This window comes from Sylvia atricapilla, chromosome 3, assembly GCF_009819655.1.
Source record: "Sylvia atricapilla isolate bSylAtr1 chromosome 3, bSylAtr1.pri, whole genome shotgun sequence".
Taxonomy (NCBI): domain Eukaryota; kingdom Metazoa; phylum Chordata; class Aves; order Passeriformes; family Sylviidae; genus Sylvia; species Sylvia atricapilla.
In genome coordinates, this window is record NC_089142.1 from 64306853 (window position 1) to 64327670 (window position 20818).

The window sequence follows — 20818 nt, forward strand, 5'->3', positions numbered from 1 at the left end:
TGTTTGGAAAGTATTTCTGTATTCAGAATTTATTCCACTTAGAAACTACTTGAACATGGTTTGTTATTTGTTTTTTGGTGTTTTTTTTTTCTTTTGTGGACTATTTTGTGTGTATATTTAGTTAATCTCCAAATAATACTTTTCATTCTGTTAAGTGGCTTAACTGTAGTGTAAGAAGGAACATAGGACTAGAAGGAATTTTCTGGACTATTTAGTTCTGTTCACCCCTCCTGCAGACACTCTCCTGATATAATGTTTCCCAAATAGTGATCAAGCTCTTTCTGAATATTAGTATAGGTTTTACAATTGACCAATCATGCTGAAAAGTGGTTTGAGAATTCCACTGCAACTCTAGAAGAGCAAAGAGTGGAATATTGCTGGTAAAGTGAAAGAGAGTTACCTTAGGTCTTGTAGTTTTCAGTCCGAATTTGTTGACATTTCATACACATTTGTTCTTTTGGTAACAAAGTGTTTATATTAAGTGGTTTCCTTTCTCCCTCTGATGTTTACCTGACAGTATTTTTTAGAAGAATCCTAATATCTCTTAGTGCGAGATTTTCGCGTAGGTTTCTTTTTAGGCAAAACAAGTAGGCTTGGTGTACTGGCCCCACATGGCACCTCATTGCCATGGCTTCATTGTGTTCCAGTTTGAGTTAATCTCACTTGAGTATGTGAACTCATATTCTAAAAAGTGTATTCCATGGTGCATTCATTTATCATTTAGCTACTGGGATATTTTGTTTGGTACATTCAGCAATGGCATTTTTCATAGCTGTGTCATTTAACTGCTAGTTATTCTCTGTCTGGGAAAAGGACTTGGATGTATTGGTCTATTTGGTGTTCAGAAGATAGGTGTTTCTTTATTGCATGTTAAACATTTCTTTCTGTTCTCCCATTTTCCTTCCTGATGTGAGGCATGTGTCTTTGTATTTTCTGTGGAATATGTTTTCCTATTTTTCTGGCCTAGCCTTAATCATTTGCATTAGACATTAAGTGTCTAATGTACTTTTGTTCTGGCCAGAATCCTTACTGTGGTGAGCTTATTGAGTAGCCAGGAGTCTGATTGATTCTCTGTACCCTGTGAGCCATCACACCCATCAAAAGAATGCAATGGGCAATTTGGTAGTTACTCCTTCTGCTGTACAATTATAGTCTTTTGCAATTTGTCAAAGTCCTTAGAATCCATCAGAAATCTCACAGGGAGAAAAGGGACTAGAAAAATTGGGAGGCACCAGCTTCCTTTTCAGCTGAATATAACTAGTATAATATTTGTCTTTACTAAGAAAATTTGTGAAGGAAAAGAATGTCTTACCTGTCAGTGTACTGCGCAGAGGAAGATTCATACTTTGGTCCTTAGTACCTTGAAAACAAGCATTTTGGGGGCTGATTAACAAGCAATGACCACCTACCTCTACTGCAAGGACATGTTAGCTGCATATGGAAACTTCTTCATCTATCCAAGTTCAATCTACCAACCATAGCTCTGTCAGAGCTTTAGCAATTCATGCTTCAGATTTCAGTTCATTTTGGCACATAAATTAATGGTTCTTCTTGTTTTCCAGAGTTCAGTCACTGCTCCAAGAATAAGATCTGTGAGTTCCAAAGTGTATGAACTTCCTTTAATGCACAAAGAAGCTGAATTTCCATTTCAAATCCAAACTGAAACTCAGTGGAGCCTGCAGCTGGCACTTTTGTATTAAACAGACAAATGACAGTCAATACCAGGATAAATAATGTAGCCTCTTTCTTTTTTGTTGCTTTTTAGCAACATATTTTTAACATTTATGTCTTTAATAATACTGAATTTAAGATAAACAAATCCCAAGAGAAATCAGACAGCATTTTATTTTGTAGAATGCACATTACCTTTGCCTTGCAGTTCCCTAATTTTAGCAGCCCTTCCCGCATGGGGTTAGAGGAATGCAGCAGTGCTGTTTGTAAGTTTGAAATAGAACAGCCTGTCTCTGTTTTGCTTTGGCTTCTGAATCCATTTTGAGTTTTGTTTTGGGTAGCTGATGATTTTTTTGCCTAACCAAAGAACAGATGCTGAATTTGGATAGCACGCCTGATATATTTACTCCAATGTATTCAAAGCTTGGCAAGATCATGAAGGGACATAACTTTCATATTATTTCATTTCTTGAGAACTTTGTGTGGTAACTAAGATTTAAGAGATTAGGTGCTAATAAATGACAGGTAAAAAAATGGATACTAATGCTACTTTTTATGTTTCTTGAGCATTTCTGCCTCTCTGGAGGTATATTTCAACTTATTTAGATTGCAGATTATTCCCAGTAGTGGGAATTGGACCAGCACCAATAGCTAAGGTCTGAAGAGAGTTTACAGGCATGGAAAATTGGAAACTAGCAGATTTTGTATATGAAGGGAGTTGTAAAAGACTGTGCAGAAACCCCTCCTCCTTAGCATAGGGATTGAGTTGATCTTCCTTCATGTAAGAGAACCAGGCACCATTTCAGAAACATGCCATAACTAACATCAGTTAGTTCCACTTCAAGATGCAAATCCAGCTTTTCCTAATATTGGGCTACCCTGCTGTTCCTTTACTCCACGAAAGAAACCCTTACTCCGTTCAACATTGAAGAGATATTGAAGTTACTGCTTTATATTTTACACTTAGAATAGTTATGACACTTGTGCACCAAGAAAGAAGTCTGCTTGTATTTCAGTTCTATTGTGTTAGGCATTTCATATTAGCATCACAACATTTAATGTGATTTGAGCAGGAAGGAAAGAATTACAGAGGAAGGAAAAATTGATGTAGGAATCCTCGTAGAAGGCTGTTATAGCTGGGAGAGTAATTTCCACTGTTGTTTTCTGCACATGGTGCAGCTATTTCAGTGGTGTATCTGTTCTGACTTCTGTGTATTTCACTATTCATTTTTTAAGCTACACATTTTCAAATCTTTTGGAATGCATTTGATTACGCTTCTGTTTGACAGTATGCCCTTGCTCAGTTCACTAAAATGCCAAATGAAATTCAGCTGCAGAAAGCAAAGGTTCTTCAAATATGTGGCTCATTGTGGTGGGATCCCAATGTTGCCAGGGCTGTGAGGTGGTGTAGTCCCACCTTTTCCTGAAAGGAGAATGTTTTCTTTAGAAGATACAAAAGGCTTCTGTTAGTTACAATAAAGTTTTAATAGAACATAAACATAGAGCAGTATAACTGTCTACAGAAAACTCAGTTCTGCTGAATGTGACAGTTGTAAATTTAAAAGATATGAAAATAAATGAGGCCTGGCCCTTAGTGTTTTCATAGGGTGGCTTCTTTCTTCCAGTCATGTTTTCACTCCAGCAGCTCTTAGGGGTTTTGGTGCATTCTTATTGCTTTCTTCAGGATTCCTACTGAAAGTTTCCTTTCTGTTTCTTTGGACACTTTGCCTTCATATTTGAGCAATTCTTCCTGCTTTTCAAGAATTCCATACTTCACTCTCCTGCATTAGGCTTTCTACTTGTGTAGCTCTCTCCACCTGGCTTTCTCCCACACTAGGGAATCGAGTGTGCAGAGCAAGCTTTCATTATTCTCAGAGCTGGAATATTTTACCCCCTCCTTTCATGAGTATCACATCTAATCCCAAATTCAGTATCCAAACAAGGCCATACTGGCATCTCTTCTGATCTGCTCTTTTAAATGTTTTCTAAAATAGTAAATTCTGTTTGGAGCATAAATATTGAAGAAGTAACCCAAAATTTCTATGAAGAGCTTCTGTTGCATTGGTTTCAGGTGAAAAAATAAATAAATAAATAAATAAATAAAAGCCTTGAAAAATAGGTGTTAACAGATAATAGACTGTTGTCATTCGAGCGTTTCCCTTTCCATCAAATGAACTTTATTCTAGAAGATATGTTTACTGGGCCTTTATCCATAAGGAGGAATATTTTGTTTATTTCTTTATTTTTTACTGTGTGTTACAGAAAGGTATCCATGAGTGGAACTTCTGTGCTGCTTCTATTAGGGGGGTAAGGTAAGTTGATTCCCTTTTTTGTTGTGAAATGAAAGGAGTAATTTAATGAATTTTGTATTATGCTGCTGCTGTGGACCTTGGAGTGAAAGTGATATTCTATCACTGCTGTAACCTTTTGCAATCTATTCTTCATCTTAGTATCTTTTTCCTTGGATTTATCTATATTTGTCATCCTGCAACTTTCCACTTTCCTTTTAGCGTAATTAAAAAGAAAAGATCCAGAAAACTTACGTATTTAAATAGTCGTTGCTCTGTTCTAATAATAACTGTTCCATACACAGAGTTGTTGCTATGTCTGCAGGACGTTTTTGCACAGATGGATGATTCTTTTTCCTTCCAAAAAGTAACTTAAAAACACCAAACTATCAATACACACGAAAATTCAGTCCTGTGGGATTCAGCTTATTTTAGCCAAAAATTGCAACGATATGCTTAGTTCATTCTAGTTTGGGTTTTGGCTACAGTATGTTTTTGTGTGCTTCTAAAAAAAAGAGGGTAAGAAAGAATTTATTTATTTATCTACTGTCATTTTGGCTTTTCCTTCCCCTTATTAAACCATGCTGTGGTTAGTACTGTTTCTAGTGTAACCTTCTGCTTTGGTTATTTAAACTGAATTATCATTAAATTTTTCAATTGATTTTCCAATCAGTTTGTCTGAACAGATGTCCAAAACAACTCAGATGACTTTACAGTGAGCCAAGAGCCACTGTGAATTCTTAGAGAACTCTCTGGCTCCCTCCATGAGGAGCTGCAGGGGGAAATATCTTATGCAAGCATAAAGCTGAATAAGGTTTTCTTTTTCTTCCTCTTTTAAATATATGCAAGTTTCTGATCACTTGATTTTTCAGCGTTTTACAGGGGTTTTTTCCTAGTTTTATGAAGGCAAGTATTGTTTGGAGTGGGCGAGCCTGCAGAACTAGGCCTGCTTCTAATCTATTTTTGTATCAAGAATATTTTTGGCTACTTTGAAGCTCCTAGACTTAAAGCAGTCTAGGAAGGGGCAGTTCCCAGCTTTATAAGGATTCTCAGCCCTGACTAGTAATAGTCAGCTTTAGAAATGCAGCTTTAATGTACAAGGCAGGTCTTTGTACATGATCTTGGAGGCTTTTATGACAAGGACCTCCGAAAATATTTGTGGCACTCCTTAAGGAGGCAGCAGGTCTGAAGACACACCTTGCTTTGAAATGGCTCATGGTCTTGTAAATACTTCACAGGAGTGACAGGAGGTCACTTTTATGTGCTGTGTAACAGCCAGTGTAATCAACATTTTGTTTCACAAGTAATAGGGTTCAGCTCTCAAGAACTGCAAAGCAACTTGGAAAGTATGTAGAAGTCTCTGAGCAAAACAGTGCTAAATTACACTCTGTATGCAGGAAGTCGTAGCAATTGGCTTTAGCACAAGAAACTCATCGATTAGCAGTTTGTGTGGCAATGTAAATACCTCTGCTTTTGCCATATGCCTTCTTGACCTCTTAAATACAAGTGTTTCTTAGTGAATTGGCCCAGAAAATGATGTTATTCTTTAAAGGATTTATCAGAGCTTTTGGAACATGGCTGCTTGCCCCAGGGACTTTGCATCTTAGGTTATCAAGCAAAGCTCCTACTGTTCTGCAGAGCTGACAGCATATGAGCAAGAAGATAAGAAATTTATTTTTCCAATGAAAAATAAAAATGAAAGTGGCAGACTGAAGTTTGCTAGACTACAAGTTGGCTTTTACTCACTCTTCAGGAGAAGTCCTGGATTATGAAATACCCACTACTTCTGTTGTTTCTGTGGGAAAGTGCCCCAGAGGTCTGCATCCAGTTTGTTTCCTAGTTCAAGAACTGAGGCAAGCTTGAGACAAGGATATTTGTCTTCCATCCCAAATTCTTGGAGCTTTGAATCTCATCAGACTGCTTAATTACAACAATAAGAGGTGCCTGTACTGCTGGACTTCTAGAAAATACACTGAAGTTCCACACAGGTCCTTTTCTGTGATTCCTGTCAGTGTTCAGCTGTTTAATCTGCTGCTTCATCTGGAAGTACTGGTAATCAGTACTTACAGCATTTGCAGTATTTCTTATCAATAAGGAGAGTTCTGGATGTACATGAGCCGGGCACAACACAAGGCTGTGCTTCCCTGTTTGCCTGTTTGTTGTTGGAGTTTGGTGAATTCAGCCCCAGTTCCGCTGTTGAAGATGTCAGTGGGTGCTACGTCTGCTGGGGCACTGTCAAAGTGAGGCACTTCCTGAGCAAATTATCCCTGTGTCTTTTTATAACTTGGGTGAATTTTAGTCTTCCTTTTTTTTTTTTTTTTTTTTCAGGGAGGAAAGCAACATATAAGCAATATAAACCCTCACTTAAAGATCTTAAATATTTATGAATTTCTCTGGCCTCTGTGTACACTCCACATTCTTCCCCTTTTATTCACTGCTGTGTTTGTCAGTGGTTTCTGGGCATGTCACATTTCAGCTGACAGTTTAGTCAGTAAAATGTTTCTATGCACATGGAACTTGAGAGAGTAATTCTGTTAATATTAGTTACTCCATATCTAGAGAGTTTACTTACATACTTGAAAAGCTTGACTTAAAAGCTAGTTTATAAGCTCAGGGCAGTGACTGTCTTCCTAAATGTGTACACTACTTAGCATTTATGAATTTTCCTAATGTAAAAACAAATGAGTCACCACACCTAGAGACAAATATTCTTATAATGAAGCTCACTCTTTTCATAAGTAGCTTCATGATAGGCAGGCCTCCCAGCTTGTCTAAAGAGTAAATTGTTTACCAAAACTTACAGGGTTTTACAATAGTGCAATCATAAAGGAGAACAAGGATCAGACAATTTTGAACACCTATTAAGGTTCAAAATTCCAAGCAGTTTGTGATACTTAAAAAAACCCCATTATGTTAATCAAACCCTTTGGCACAACATAATGCATAATTCTACTTTATTGCGCTACAAATTAAGTAATAACATGATGGCTGTCTTGATCCATCTAAAATAGATTGATTTCACTAGGACTGTGGATTTTATCCAGTATATTAATAAGCTTAATAAGGAGACCTAATTTGTCTTGGTTTCTCAAATACTACGCTGTTATCCCTTGTAACCCCTAGCCATTTCCCTCTGGCCTTTTCCAATAGAGTAAGAATCAATTATACTGCATCAGCTTGGCAGCTGACACTCAATATGTAACAAAGTTACAGAAAGAGCTATTTCAAATAACATTTAATATTTTCTATAAGAAGCAGAGTAATGGCATGCATGTAAAACAGTTCTGGTGAATGAATATCTTTGCATGAACTGCCACCTACTTGGGTCAGAAAGCTGAAAACTGTACAGGAGTCTGCACCTCTTCTGTTTTTCCGTTGAGACATTTATGCATCTATAAGAAAATGGCTTACATGCCTCCTCTTTATCCTTGCTCTGCAGTTATAGCAGATAAAACCAAAACTCAAGGAAGACATGAGTGGCAAAGGGCAATAAAATACTTCACCTCATATTTAGATGCTGACTTAATTTAAAAATACTTTTCCAACTTACTACGAAGGTACCAATTAACGAGGAACTGAGTAGAAAATTTTGTGTTCAAGATTGAGCTGTGGCTGATGTCTAAAACACAGAGAGCTCATTATTTCAGTTCAAAGTCCAGCTTTCTAATATGATCCTGAAAGGATGTTTCATTCTGGTTGCAGGAGTGAAAATTAAGGGCCTTACCTAAATGTACTGAAGATGAAAATGTCACAGGTCAACAGAAACATTCCTATGAATTTCTTTGCTTCTGCTCTTTCTTGGGCAATGTGTGGACAAGTGGGGCAAGCTGAATGATAGCAAATATCAGAATGTGAACTGTAGAGGATACAAGAGAGTGATTTTACCATAAGGAATAATTATAGATTCTCAGATTTAATCTGGTGCTTTCCCATGTTAAATGGATTGATCTGTATGGTTTTAAAAAGCTGGTAGAAGTCTAAATGCATCGTTCCAATAACTTTCTTGGCTGTTCTTTCAGCATTTCAAAGTTTGAAGAACGATGCTGTTTCTTGTACGTGCTGCACAACTCAGATGACTTTCAAATCTATTTCTGCACAGAACTTCATTGTAGAAGGTGGGTCACTGCTGTTATTTCAGAAAAACAAAAAAAACAAAAAAAACCAACGAAACATGGCCTGTGATGGGATAGATGGTGTCGGCATGCACAACAGGGACTGACTGTCTCAGAACTATGGTGAAAGTTAATCTTGGCATCCTCTGTAATCAGCATCATTTGTGTGAAAGCTTAGTACACAGCACCCTGTGGATGAATGGATGAAGGGTCAAAGAACAAGCTCAGGCAAACATTAGAAATAAATGCAATTATAAATCTAATTTTTTTTTTTACACACACCTTTCTGGGATTAGTTTTGTAATACTTATCATATTATGGCTTACTTAAAGTGTGTGTCTCCAGTTCAATAAAACATCCTAAACTTTAGAAGGACTTACGGAAGTGCGAACATTTGGAATAACAACATAATCTGGTCAAGATTTCTCTGTAACTGTAATATAATCTGTTGCCTCAAGTTTGCCTGTTTTTCACTTTCTGCAGTTCGCAGAGAAGCTGTCAGCCTCTCTGCGAACTGCAGAAAGTGAAAAACAGGCAAACTTGAGGCAACAATAATCTTATTTATAATTTTAAAAAAGCACACTTGATTTCCTTTACATTAGCATATGTTTACAAAAGTAAGATTGTACCTTTGTCCCTGCAGAAAATTTGGGAAAGCTTTGTTGCACAAAATTAGGGAAGTCTCAGTTTCTGTAAGCTGTGTTTCTGCTCCATGAGCTTGAGGCTGTGGTGTTGAATTGATCCTGGAAGTATTCCCAAAGGAAATTTCACATCTTTTTGTGCTAAAATGGCTGCAAATTTGCCTAAAATCACTGCAATACTCTCTATAAATGACTGGATCTACTTCACAGCCTAATCTCTAGCTTGTTCTTTCATCTATTCCAGTTCATATAGGTTCTTTGGCCATGTTCATTTCCCTTCACATCTGAGCTCTTCTTTAGAGATTAGTAAGCAATACCTTAGCATAACATTGTTTTTGTACTTGCCTTCTTTCAGAAGGGTAAAAGTAATTTCTAATAGTATTTTTAAAATGAATGGTTATGAAATAGACATCCTTTTCATTGAAGGAAAAACTTGAAGCTAGAATTCCTACACTACAAAACCTCTTCCAAATGTAGTAGGACTTCCCAGCACTTTTCATAATGCTCCAGTGCTTTCAATGGACATAAAAAAATCGTGGTATAAGATGAGAATATCAACCCAGTGGTAGATTTTGGAATACAAGTTCCATTAATAATTTCACATATAATGGAAATTTTGTACATGTAAAAGATGTAGAAAAACTTCAGATTTTGATGGCTAATCATCATGTAAACAATCTTTTTCTTCTGACAAGCAAACTTATACATTGAATTTATACTTACAGTACAAATTACATACATGTATATATGCATTATTATTACATAGTTAGAAAAAATAATAATTGCTGTACTGTAGTCCTCTCTTGGCCTCTTCATTACTTTATTCTGTCTCAAGTTACTGGCTCAAGTGTGTGTTTGCTTTTTTCCTCCTTTTTTTTTTTTAACAGATTTTTTGACATGGTGAACAGTATCACTGAAGAAATGGGGAAGACTACGGAGGAAGGGGAATGTGATGGAGATTCTCTAGAGGTATTTGTACCTTTTTTTCTCCCAACTTACAAAATTAGGGGCTTCTACTCTAGCACTTTACTGAAGTAAATTATTCATTCCTTTTACAGGGATTAGTAAAGTTAGTTAGTGAAGTTACTGTTTATGCTGTGTTCTCACCTGGAGTTTTATCAGAGCACACATAGAGATGGAGAGGGAGGACTGTGCTATTGGGTGCAATGCAGCAGTTAAAGTGTTTAAGCTTTCTTTGAGGTGGCAGGGAGCAGGAGAAGTTACCTAAGGCCCTGTCCTATCGCATGAAATTCTAGTGTCCTGAAGGTTTGGAGACATCCGTAACTAAATGAGAGAGTCAGTGCTGTGTAATGAGTACAGACAGCCTTCTGTCCCAGTTTGGATGTTGGCATTTTATAACACATTCATAACACATTTTATAACATCCTCTCTCTGAAATCGGAGATCAGACAAAGGGAAACCACTAGAGTGACTTGTGGCAGAGAAAGAGAGCCTCTATTGAGACCCTTAGGGTGCCTGTTTGTTTATCTTGGCAAAAAGAAAGGCCATGGGTGACTTGATTAAAGTGGATAAGTATTTTTCCAGGAAAAATAGCAGTGTGCTAATGGTCTCCTTAATCTGTTGAATAAAATGTAATTCGATGATGACAATAAAAAAATTTAATTAAGAGGCATGACTCCACCATGAGAATAATTAATTGTTGAAACAAACTACTAAAAGAAGTAGCAGATTCCTTTTGTTTATTAAAAATGTACCCATCTTTATATGGAATAAATTAAGAAATACTTTAACTAGACCTAAGATACTGGGTTTTAGCCCAGGAGTGAGCTTGTGAAATTCTGTGTCTGTGTTACACAAGAGGACAGACCGGTAATCTCTCTAACACATGTTTTTGGGATGGCCTTCAACACTGAAATTCAAACTCAGCTGAATTCTAACTCGCAGCGCTGAGTAACCTCCATCGGCACAGCCTGCGGGCAGCCTGGCCGTGTCAGAGCGGCGGCTGTGCTGGTTTGGGATGCCGTGGGGAGGTCAGGAGGGCCCCGGGAGGGATGGAGCGTGTCCTGCCCCGCTCCCGGCGGAGCCGCGCTCTCGGTCTGGCGCAGGGCGGGCGCCCTCTGCCGCCGGCCGGGCTGCGCTCACCGGGCACGGCCCCGCTCGGGCACTGCCCTGAAACAGCTGCCTCGGAAACCGCTGAGGAAACACAGGTGTGTCTGCACGCTATCCCAGCTGTCTGCTTAAAGTGGCTTGTTTTGTTTTTTTTTTTTACCCTCTGTGTTCCGCAGAAAGCTACTAGCATCCTAGATGCCTTAGTTATGATCACAGGTCAGAGGGAGTAAATGCGATCCTTCTGTTCCGTTTCACGTTGTTGTTGTTTGTTTTGCAGTATGATTACGACTATGATGAGAATGGTGAGCGAGTCATTCTGGGAAAAGGAACCTATGGCGTTGTATATGCAGGACGAGATCTGAGCAATCAGGTCAGGATTGCTATTAAAGAAATCCCAGAGAGAGACAGCAGGTATAGTAACTGGCTAATTCCAAATTTTGTGCATTATGTGATTTTGTCACTAACGTGGGCAATGAATTTGCTGATCAAGGAGTGCCTCTTCTACAAAGCTGCCCATAAGTTACCTGTCTGTGGTATATAGTGGTGTTTCCTATCTTTGTAACTAGATGTTTCCAAGGTGTGGAGCAGATTGTGATCACAACTGAGAATTTAGATGTTTGCTGGATTTGGTACTAGTACTTTTTCATTAAACCAAAAAGCCCACTGAAGTGCAGAATATCACTCAAATACCTGGCAATGAGCCCTATCTACTTAGACATACTGAGGCGTGTCCATATAAAAGACCTACTGAAATCCAGGATTTGTGCAGTCCTCTAAAATTCTGGGCCTGAATTGTTGATAAAGACATTTTTCTTTCTTGTTTTTGCACCATTTATTTTGAAGCCACGTAGCATTAGAATAAATCATGTGGAAGAGTACCTTCATGAAATTTTTTTTAACGCAGAGTGTCTCTATGTATGTGTAACCCTCTCTCCTGTATAAAGGTTGCCATGTAAGGACCAGGCACTCAATGTCCTTAGTATCTGTGTATCTGAAGACTTCCAGTATATGCTATTTTGTATACACAGATTTCCACAAATATTGTGATAAAAGTGATAGGAAATCTAAAGAGTTTTCAAATGAAACTGACTGTATTAAACTATCAAGTTTATCTCAGTTTCTTTTTCATGGTTCTGCCTTGTGGGCTTCTCTTTGGTTGTTCTCTTCTGACTTGGTTTTTTTCTTTGACGTTTAAAAATTAACACTTCTAAATTTTTTTGAATTCATTTATAGATAGGCTATTCAAATGAATATGTGATCTAATAATTTTTCTGTTTTCATAATATTTTAACGGTACTAGAACTTAGATTATGGAGATGGGAATCCTTCCATCCTCTATATTGTTATTTCAAACTGAACTTCAATATATGTTATAACTTCCCAGAAAGTATGACCTTATTACATAAAACAATCTGTTGACTCAAAATAGTTGTAAACTTTGTGGATGTTAGAAGAAATTTGCTTGTAACAACTGTGATTAATAGAAGGCTAGCCTGAATATAGCAGTAACTACTTCAAAGGGAAAAAAAAATCCAGATTTTTCTTCTCCAATACACATTTTAAAAGAATTTTCAAGGGAAAAGATTTCAGGTTCAGTGTCCAAAGCATACCACAAAAGAAACGATTAGGAAACAGTTAGTCTTTCATCTAAACATTTAGAGGCTTCCAGAATTAATTTCAAGTATTATTCTTTCAATGGCAAAAAAAGAAAAAAATATTAATTCACTTCTGGTTAATTGTAACCTGATCTTTTCACACTATGAAAGAAGTTTATAGGAAGAAAACAATCTCTAAAGTTAATTTGTATCATTTTAAAAGTAAGAATTACCACCTATTGAATTTGTAAAAAAATATTTAAGTTCTAAATGAAGCAGGGGTGGAAATTAAAATATTTCTATGCAAAAAGCAGTGAGTCTTCAATTTTGCTACATGTTAAATGAAAGTTATTGAAAAATTTACTTATCAGAAAATGTTAGACTAAAGAGACACATTCTCCATTTCAACAAAGAGGAAATCAGGGGAAAAAAGCCAGGACAGCTGCTTTAAGAAACAAGCATTTCCTGGAAAACTCAGACACATAAAGGAAGCCTACAAAGGAAGGAAGCAAGGACATGTAGGCTGGGAGGAATACAGAGAAATTGGATATTGTGAGTAGCCAGAGATCAGGTTAGCAAAGCTAGAGTACCTAATAGAACTAAATATGGCCAGGGATGTCAAGGACATAATGAAAAGCTTCCGTAAGTACATGGTGATAAAAGGAAGATTAGGGAAAATGTGCACCTTCTCTAGAAGGAAATGAGACACCTGGTTATCCAGGACATTAGAAGGCTGAGGTATTTGACAGCTTTTCTGCCTTCATCTTCAACAAGTGCTTCAGCCACGGTGTCGCTATAGGACATGAAATGAATACACACACTGTCAGGTTGTCAGGGCAAAAAAAGAGAGGTTTATTTTTCGACTTCGACTTATATAGATTTTGGACAATGACCAGGGATTGGAGAATGAGGTTGCTACTGCTTCAATCCCACTGGTCAAATTAGAAGTTTATCAATTGTCCCTCCTCCATAGAGGAATGTAAATATCACTTTGTTTACATGACAATTTGTGAGAAACTCTATTACAAAAATGCGAACATCAGGAGGCTGAAAAAGATCAGGGTGACCCCACACCACTCAAGTCACAGGAGGCAAAGGCAGGGATTGGAAGAATCAAAACCCACCCACTGTAGAAGATCAGGTTTGAGGCCATCTGAGGAACCTGAACATGCACAAGTCCATGGAGCCTGAAGAGTTACATCCATGGGTTCCCACTGACTGGAAAAGGGAAACAAACCCCAAGTTTTTAAAAAGGGAATAAGAAAGATCCAGGGAACTAAAGGTCAGTCAGTCTTGCCTCCATGCTGATTGCAATTAAGGAACAGATCCTCTTTAAAACTTTGGTAATGCACATGGAAAATAATCAGGTGATTGGTGACAGCAGACACGGCAACACTAAAGTCAATCGGCAACACTAAAGGCAATCACGCCGAACAAGTTTGATGGCCTTCTGTGACAGTGGCAGATAAGGGAAGAGCGACTGATAAGGCCAGCTTGGATAAAGCCTCGAGCAACTTGGTCTAGTGGGAGATGTCAGGAGGGTTGGAGCTACAAAGTCTCTCCCTAACTCCAACCATTCTATGATGATGATTTAGAATTTTTGTTCCTACCATTTAAAGTCTTCTGGTGATTAAGTTCTAAAACAAAAAATCCTTCATCCTAGGGAAGAATTTTCTTAGGGCTTTATTTAATTTGCAAAATTATTTTGTTGCTCCAGTCTCAACTGTGCTGTTTAAAAGTTCAGGAAGAAGAATTATAATGGTCTTGCTGCTGCTGCTCAGAATTAGTATGTCATTAACAGAACTCAGGAATACAATCTTGAATTTTGCTTTTCTGTATGACTAACAGTGTAGTCAGAATCTTTATAATCATGTGGAGTGGTAAGGCAAAACTCAAATTAGTTTTTAGTAAACAGACTCAGAGTACTCATACTCTTCATTAACCAAATAATTATTTTCTGCAACACTTGTTACCCAGTGGGATTTTCAGATGACCACTTTTTTTTTCTTTTCCATACACTTTTTTAAGAGTTCAGCCTCCGTTAGTAGCTTGATGCTCTTTGAGGGAGAGGTGATAGCTACCTATGCTAAAAGGGACTGGAAGTCACAGTTACTTTTCCTATATCAAACTTGATTGCAAATGCTGCAACTACTTTTCACGTTTGGACTGACAGAAAGAGGTCAGTGTCCTTCATCTATTTGAGCTGCTCTGAGAGTGTTGGCACTGAGGCTAATGCTTTAGAGAAGATAGCTACCTGACTGTCAGCATATTGTCTACATTTTGCCAGAAATGTACAGAAAATACACAAAATCTGGCAGCTGACTCACCTCCAAGGGAAGCATTAGGGCAGGCCTAAGTAAGGAAGAGTGTCAGGGTGGACCTAATACATCAGCTGCTGAGCTCTGGTAGTGGTCAACACTGGAGAAAGATCCTGACTCCAGAAACTTCCTTGGCAGAAAGGCTGTTGAAAATCTTATCTCTGAAAAATACTTTGCCTTGGACTAAATTGAATTTGGTGAAATTGTTTTGATCTGTTCTACTCAATATCTCTCCATTAATTATTTCTGTTTTCTTACTCTGATACCCCATCTTGCCTTCAGCAAAGACTTCTACTTTAAAATTTAAATGGTGATTCATTGTCGTTATCGAAGTGTTTTTATTTATACACTAGCTTTATGGTTTACTAGTTCACTTTGGCACCAATATGAATCCAGCTACTTTCATAACTGTTTATTCTCTTGGAGTTAGACGAGGGTGGAGTTTATTTTTCAGAAAATCTTTTTTCTTACTCTATGTATGTTTGTAACATTTTGTATGTATGAATACACAATATTATATATATTTTGTATATGCTATTTGTATTTACATATGATTACACAATATTTTAGTATGTGCTGGTCACAGCCAGTGTTGTTAAATTAATTTAACAAATACTCATTTTTCCATGTAAGCTGTTTCAAGGCTTTCTTCCCCGAGATGAAGAATAAACCTGCTTCTTTGCTTTTCAGGTACTCCCAACCTCTGCATGAAGAAATAGCTTTGCATAAGCATCTCAAACATAAGAACATTGTCCAGTATTTAGGTTCTCTTAGTGAGAATGGGTTCATCAAAATATTCATGGAACAAGTGCCAGGTGGTAAGTTTTGGGGGAGATTGGTTTGGTGGTTGATAGGTTTGTTTGGATTTTTGGCATTTTCGAAGTATAAAAACATATAATAGGGCCATGAGACATATTTCATACAAGTGTAATATTCTGTAGTGTCTCTTTCTGAAATTAGTAGTGAAAACTGTGTCTTTAAACTGCTTGAGGAGTTAGATGTGGTGTGCTACAGATGAAGCTCAGATCATTGTTATAGCAGGCGAGCTCCTTTTACGTACAGATCAGTGATGGACTGACCCTGGCTGGCTCCCAGTTGCCCACCAAAGGTACTCTGTCACTCTGCTCCTCAGCTGGGTAGGGGAGAGAAAATGCAACACAAGGCTCATGGGCCATGATAAGGACAGGGAGAGATCACTCATCAGTTACCATCACAGGAAAAACGCACTTGACTTGGGGAGACTTATATTTAATTCATTGTCAACCCTATCAGAGTAGGGTAATGAGAAATAAAGACAAATCTTAGAAACACGTTCCCCCTATCCCTCCCTTCTTCCTGGGCTTAAATTCACTCAGGATTTTCTCTGCCTTCTCCTACCAGTGATGCATGGGGATGGGGAATGTGGTCAGTTCATCAATATTGTCACTCCTTCCTCTTCACTTCCTTACCCTGCTTCAGCATGGATGGGGTCCCTTCCAAGAGAGACAGTCCTCCATGAACTTCTCCAATGTGAGCTCTTCCCATGGGCTTCAGTTCTTCACAAACTGCCCAAGAGATACTGAGACTCTTTAATTGTGCAAGCCAGTGGTCATGCAAGTAAGCGTTTGACTAGAGAGGACTTTGGTTATAGATGAAATGCCTACACTTGGATTGGTATTGATGCTTGTTGTTACTTTTTTCCTTTGGGGGAGAAAGCAGAATTTAATGGCATTTTTATTCTCACTTTTTGCTCTCCAAATTATAGGCAGTCTTTCTGCTCTTCTACGATCAAAATGGGGACCATTAAAAAATAATGAGCAGACAATTGGCTTTTACACCAAGCAGATTCTTGAAGGATTAAAATACCTCCATGATAATCAAATAGTGCATCGAGACATAAAGGTAAGAATTTGCAGAGAATTAAGCCTGATAGTATTATGTAACTGCATAGCCATTTATTTGTTCTGTAATTTAAAAAACTTTTTTTTTTTCTGAAAGCTCTCTGCTATTCTGAACCATGGCTTAGGTGGGTGAACCATTGTTGATTTCAATTTGCACCAACAAAATATGTTTGGGTTTTTTTTGTGGTTTTTTTTTTTGTTTTGTTTTGTTTTTTTTTTTTTTTTTTTTTTTTTTATTCTAGGAAAATTCACATATAGCAAGTTAATATATGATAAAGTAGATACTTCTTCTATTTTCAAAGTCGTGACTGAACTTTCATAAAATCTGATTAAAGAAGATTGTGGATGGGATAATTAGCAAATTCTTATGCAAGGAGATTGCAGATGAAAAAGTGCTTGGCTTATTTTTTTTGAAAAAGCCTTTTTTTCTCTTTTAGTATTCTTTAACTGAATTCCTTCTGGTAAGAGGGGAAATTTACTTTGAGGTAAAGTTTTTGTTAATGGGATTGCATAAGGCAGGAACATTAGTGATTTCTCTTTCATCTCCTCTCTTAAGAAGCCACTTACTTCTAATGCACTAAAGAGTGCATTGTATTGCAAGAAGTGTTAGATGAAGGGTCTGCAGAGAAAAATAATTGCTCTGCATGTTCTTTTCCTCAGGGTGATAACGTGCTTATCAACACATACAGTGGAGTGTTAAAGATTTCGGACTTTGGAACTTCAAAGAGACTTGCAGGAATCAATCCTTGTACTGAAACCTTCACTGGTATGTTCCTAGAGGAGACTGTTTTATCCTCACTCGAACTCTGTGTGTAGGGTCAGAATCCACAGATGCTGAACTTTAATTGACTTCAAATCAGTAGAAAAGGTTACTGGAAGAATAACTTTCAGATATTTAATCTTAAGCTATATGCTCTACCTGGATACACCGTTCAAAGAGAATGCTGTTTTGGATGTTCCACTTGTGATATCAAAGTCCTCTACAACAGAAGAGCTGTGTCTCTTCTGTGCTTTATTTGAGTCTGTCTCCTCTGTGCACATGGCCTTTTCATCTTGCTGATCTTTTTCTTTCATTATTTGCTTGGACATCCTGACTTCATCTCCAGAATCACGAATCTACAGAACCTGTCATTCAGTTGCTCCTCCTTCTGCTTGATAATTTGATTTGGATGTTAAATCATGCAGTGGCACTGCATTAAATAATTATGTAAAATGAGAAGTTACTGTTATTTTAATCCTATCCTTTGCTCTTCCATTGCTTCTGTAAAAGGAACAGAATGCAGGATGATGTGTCAGATCGATTCCCTTATTTCAGAAGAAAATGTTCATCTCGCCTATTCTTTTAGGTTAAGATTTCAGGTTTCTCTTTCTTTTCCTCTCTGGGTGCAAGTCAGGGTGCTTTCTCATATTTTAATCTTAAGTTATAAAAAATTAAATGAAACTTATCTCTGATCCAAAGCTCATAGAAACATTTAATAATTGTCATTGACATTGAAAAGTGATCTCCAGATCAGTAGATAATACCAAATGCCTTTAGCACAAGTAAGATCTTGAGTAGTATTTTGGGTTTTATATAGAATGCATGTGGAAATTTTTGAATAATAAAAGGGGATTTTTTTTTAACTCTTCTGATGTTGCTCACTCCTCAGTCATTTTGTTCCTCTTGTCTTTTAGCTATCTATTTGCAGCATTATTACACCTAAATAAACAAAAAAGAGTATGTTTTAAACAGGTACCCTGCAGTATATGGCGCCAGAGATCATAGACAAAGGGCCACGTGGCTATGGGAAGGCCGCAGACATCTGGTCTTTGGGATGCACAATCATTGAGATGGCTACAGGGAAACCCCCATTTTATGAGCTGGGAGAACCACAAGCAGCCATGTTTAAGGTCAGACATCGTCCTTGAACAGCTCAGAGTTGTATTTCTAAACACAGGAAATCTGATGACTGTTTTGGAGAAGCTGTTGCAAGAAAGGGAGATAAAGGAAGAGCTCGTGTTTTGAGGATGTTAAGAAGTCATCTGATTCAGCTGAGAGGGAGTGCTGTCTATTTTTGAATAGATTAGTAGAGAGATAGCAGCTATTCAGCAGCCTGAGTATTTAAGAAAAAAACAACACCAAACTGAGAAAAAGAAGCAGTTTTCTGCTTTGTGAAGAGCCTCTGCTTGCAGCTGTGTAGGTTTTTTATAATGTAATTGTTTATGCACTTTGTAATTGTTTGGGGTCTTTTTCTCTGAATTAATAAACTAGTTGTTTAAAGTTAATATTAAAACCTGAGAATAATATACCACTTCTGCTATCTAAACAGTTTTTTTATGTTGTTAAGTGTTTGGGCGAAGAACAGTTTTAGGCCATTGTTCTCCCTTTATTTGTCTCAGGTGGGGATGTTTAAAATACACCCAGAAATTCCTGAATCCATGTCTGCAGAAGCCAAGGCTTTTATACTGCGTTGCTTTGAACCAGATCCTGATAAACGAGCTTTTGCTCATGAGCTACTTATAGATGAATTCTTGAAGGTTTCAAGCAAGAAGAGAAAATCTCCTTCAAAGCTCTCAGGTATGCATTGCTAAATTCAATCTGGAAGTTTCCTCTTGCCCATGGCACTGTTTCCTGAAATCTAACATCCTTAGATTTAAGGATGAACATAGCGGATTCTCCATCCCATGTGAAGGCTCAGTTATGGCCTCCTGTACCAGCAACTTACCACAGAAACAGTTGTTGTAGTAGAACACCATTGTGTTGTCACAGAAGTCAGTTTATATAAGTATTTCTAATAAGGTTTCCTTAAGTCTGTTTGTGATTTTGTGTAGCTTTTATGGTTGTTGGATTTTTGTTTCATTTTTTCCTCTTTTTTAATTTGCATATGTTTTCATTGAAAGAATATTTATATAGAGTATATTTTGTGTAAGGTTAGAACATGCTATTAAATCTCAGTGGAGTTTTCTGCATAAGCAAAATAATCTTTGTCCCATAGCAAATATGCATACACTGCATTATTTTTGTTTCATGCAATTTCATTTTCAGGAAATGTTCATTTCCTGTAGTGTTCTAAATTATGGAAAGCAGCAAAGGAGTTTTGAGCGCTATTGTGCGTGAATATACACTTCTGAAAATATCTTCTGTATATTTTTACCATGATACTTAAAGAAAGAAAAATATCAGGTAAAGGAGATGACAGTTGATGATCGCTTTTAATGTGGCTTCCACCCCCTCAGAATAAAATTAAATTGCAATAAATTACACTTTTGGACACAACAGGAGAATTGAGATAGTCCATAAAAATGGGAAGTTGCCCATGCTTAGACTATGCTTATTTTCTCAGTTAATGTCAGCATATTTACCTTTCATTTTTTCTTTCCTTATCTCACACAGTCCTTTCAGCTAACACAAATGGTGAGTTTTAACCTACTTCTCCATCAAAAGCATATCTGTGTTGTAGATACTGTACTTATCACTTATTCTGGTATAATTTGTCAACAATAAAAGGTTAGAAAGAGAAGTGGTGACAATTGTGAAAAGAAGTGACCTCTCTCTGTTAGAAACATATAATTTATTGTGCATATCTGAACAGCTGTTTTTAATCCTGCCAGATTATGGCTCAATTGTCCAGGCAGGTGGGTGATACAGGCTTGAAGGGCTGTGCTGTCATTCATGGGGACATTTGGTGGAAACCAGTGGCTGCTTTTATAGCAGTCACAGAGCCATGGGTTGTGGAGAATGATAACACAGATTTTTACTAGACAAAACTCTATAACTGACAAACCAGAATGCATTTGAGACCCCTTGTCAGACCAGGATACAGGATACTCATATCCTTCAGGAAATGAACTGGGAGAGTGCGGGAGGGGACTGAGCACACACATAGTTACCTTCATGCTGAATTGATATCAAAGTACATTTTGAAATGTGCACACGTGAAATAGATATGAGTAGTTTCCTGCAGTGCTAATGTGTGCTCTGGACTTAAAAATAAAAGTTCTGACTTAACTGCATGTCTATTATCATTAGCCAACTATTGTGAATTAATTAAACTTGTACAAATTAATGTGATGAAGAAATATATCTTATATATGTTATAGTATGTATACTTATATGTAGTGTATATAAAATATATATTTATAAACACCCATAACATTAAGATCTCAAAAGGTGCTTGGATGTCTTACCCTATAGAAGAAACGTTTTCCTACTGCTGGAAGTCACAATAGGAGATGCATGTTCACTTCAGTGTTGAAGTGCCAT

At 37.3% G+C, this 20818-nt stretch overlaps 1 protein-coding gene across 1 annotated transcript in view; it reads left to right on the forward strand.

Moving 5' to 3' along the window:
* Window positions 1-20818, forward strand: part of MAP3K5 (mitogen-activated protein kinase kinase kinase 5) — a 99736-nt gene that overhangs the window by 63122 nt on the left and 15796 nt on the right. The window contains exons 12-21 of the mRNA XM_066315607.1: window positions 3934-3983; window positions 7979-8074; window positions 9600-9681; window positions 11060-11193; window positions 15386-15513; window positions 16440-16576; window positions 17236-17341; window positions 18308-18465; window positions 18955-19132; window positions 19949-19969. Coding sequence (XP_066171704.1) covers window positions 3934-3983; window positions 7979-8074; window positions 9600-9681; window positions 11060-11193; window positions 15386-15513; window positions 16440-16576; window positions 17236-17341; window positions 18308-18465; window positions 18955-19132; window positions 19949-19969 — 1090 coding nt within the window. The remainder of the gene's footprint in view (window positions 1-3933; window positions 3984-7978; window positions 8075-9599; window positions 9682-11059; window positions 11194-15385; window positions 15514-16439; window positions 16577-17235; window positions 17342-18307; window positions 18466-18954; window positions 19133-19948; window positions 19970-20818) is intronic.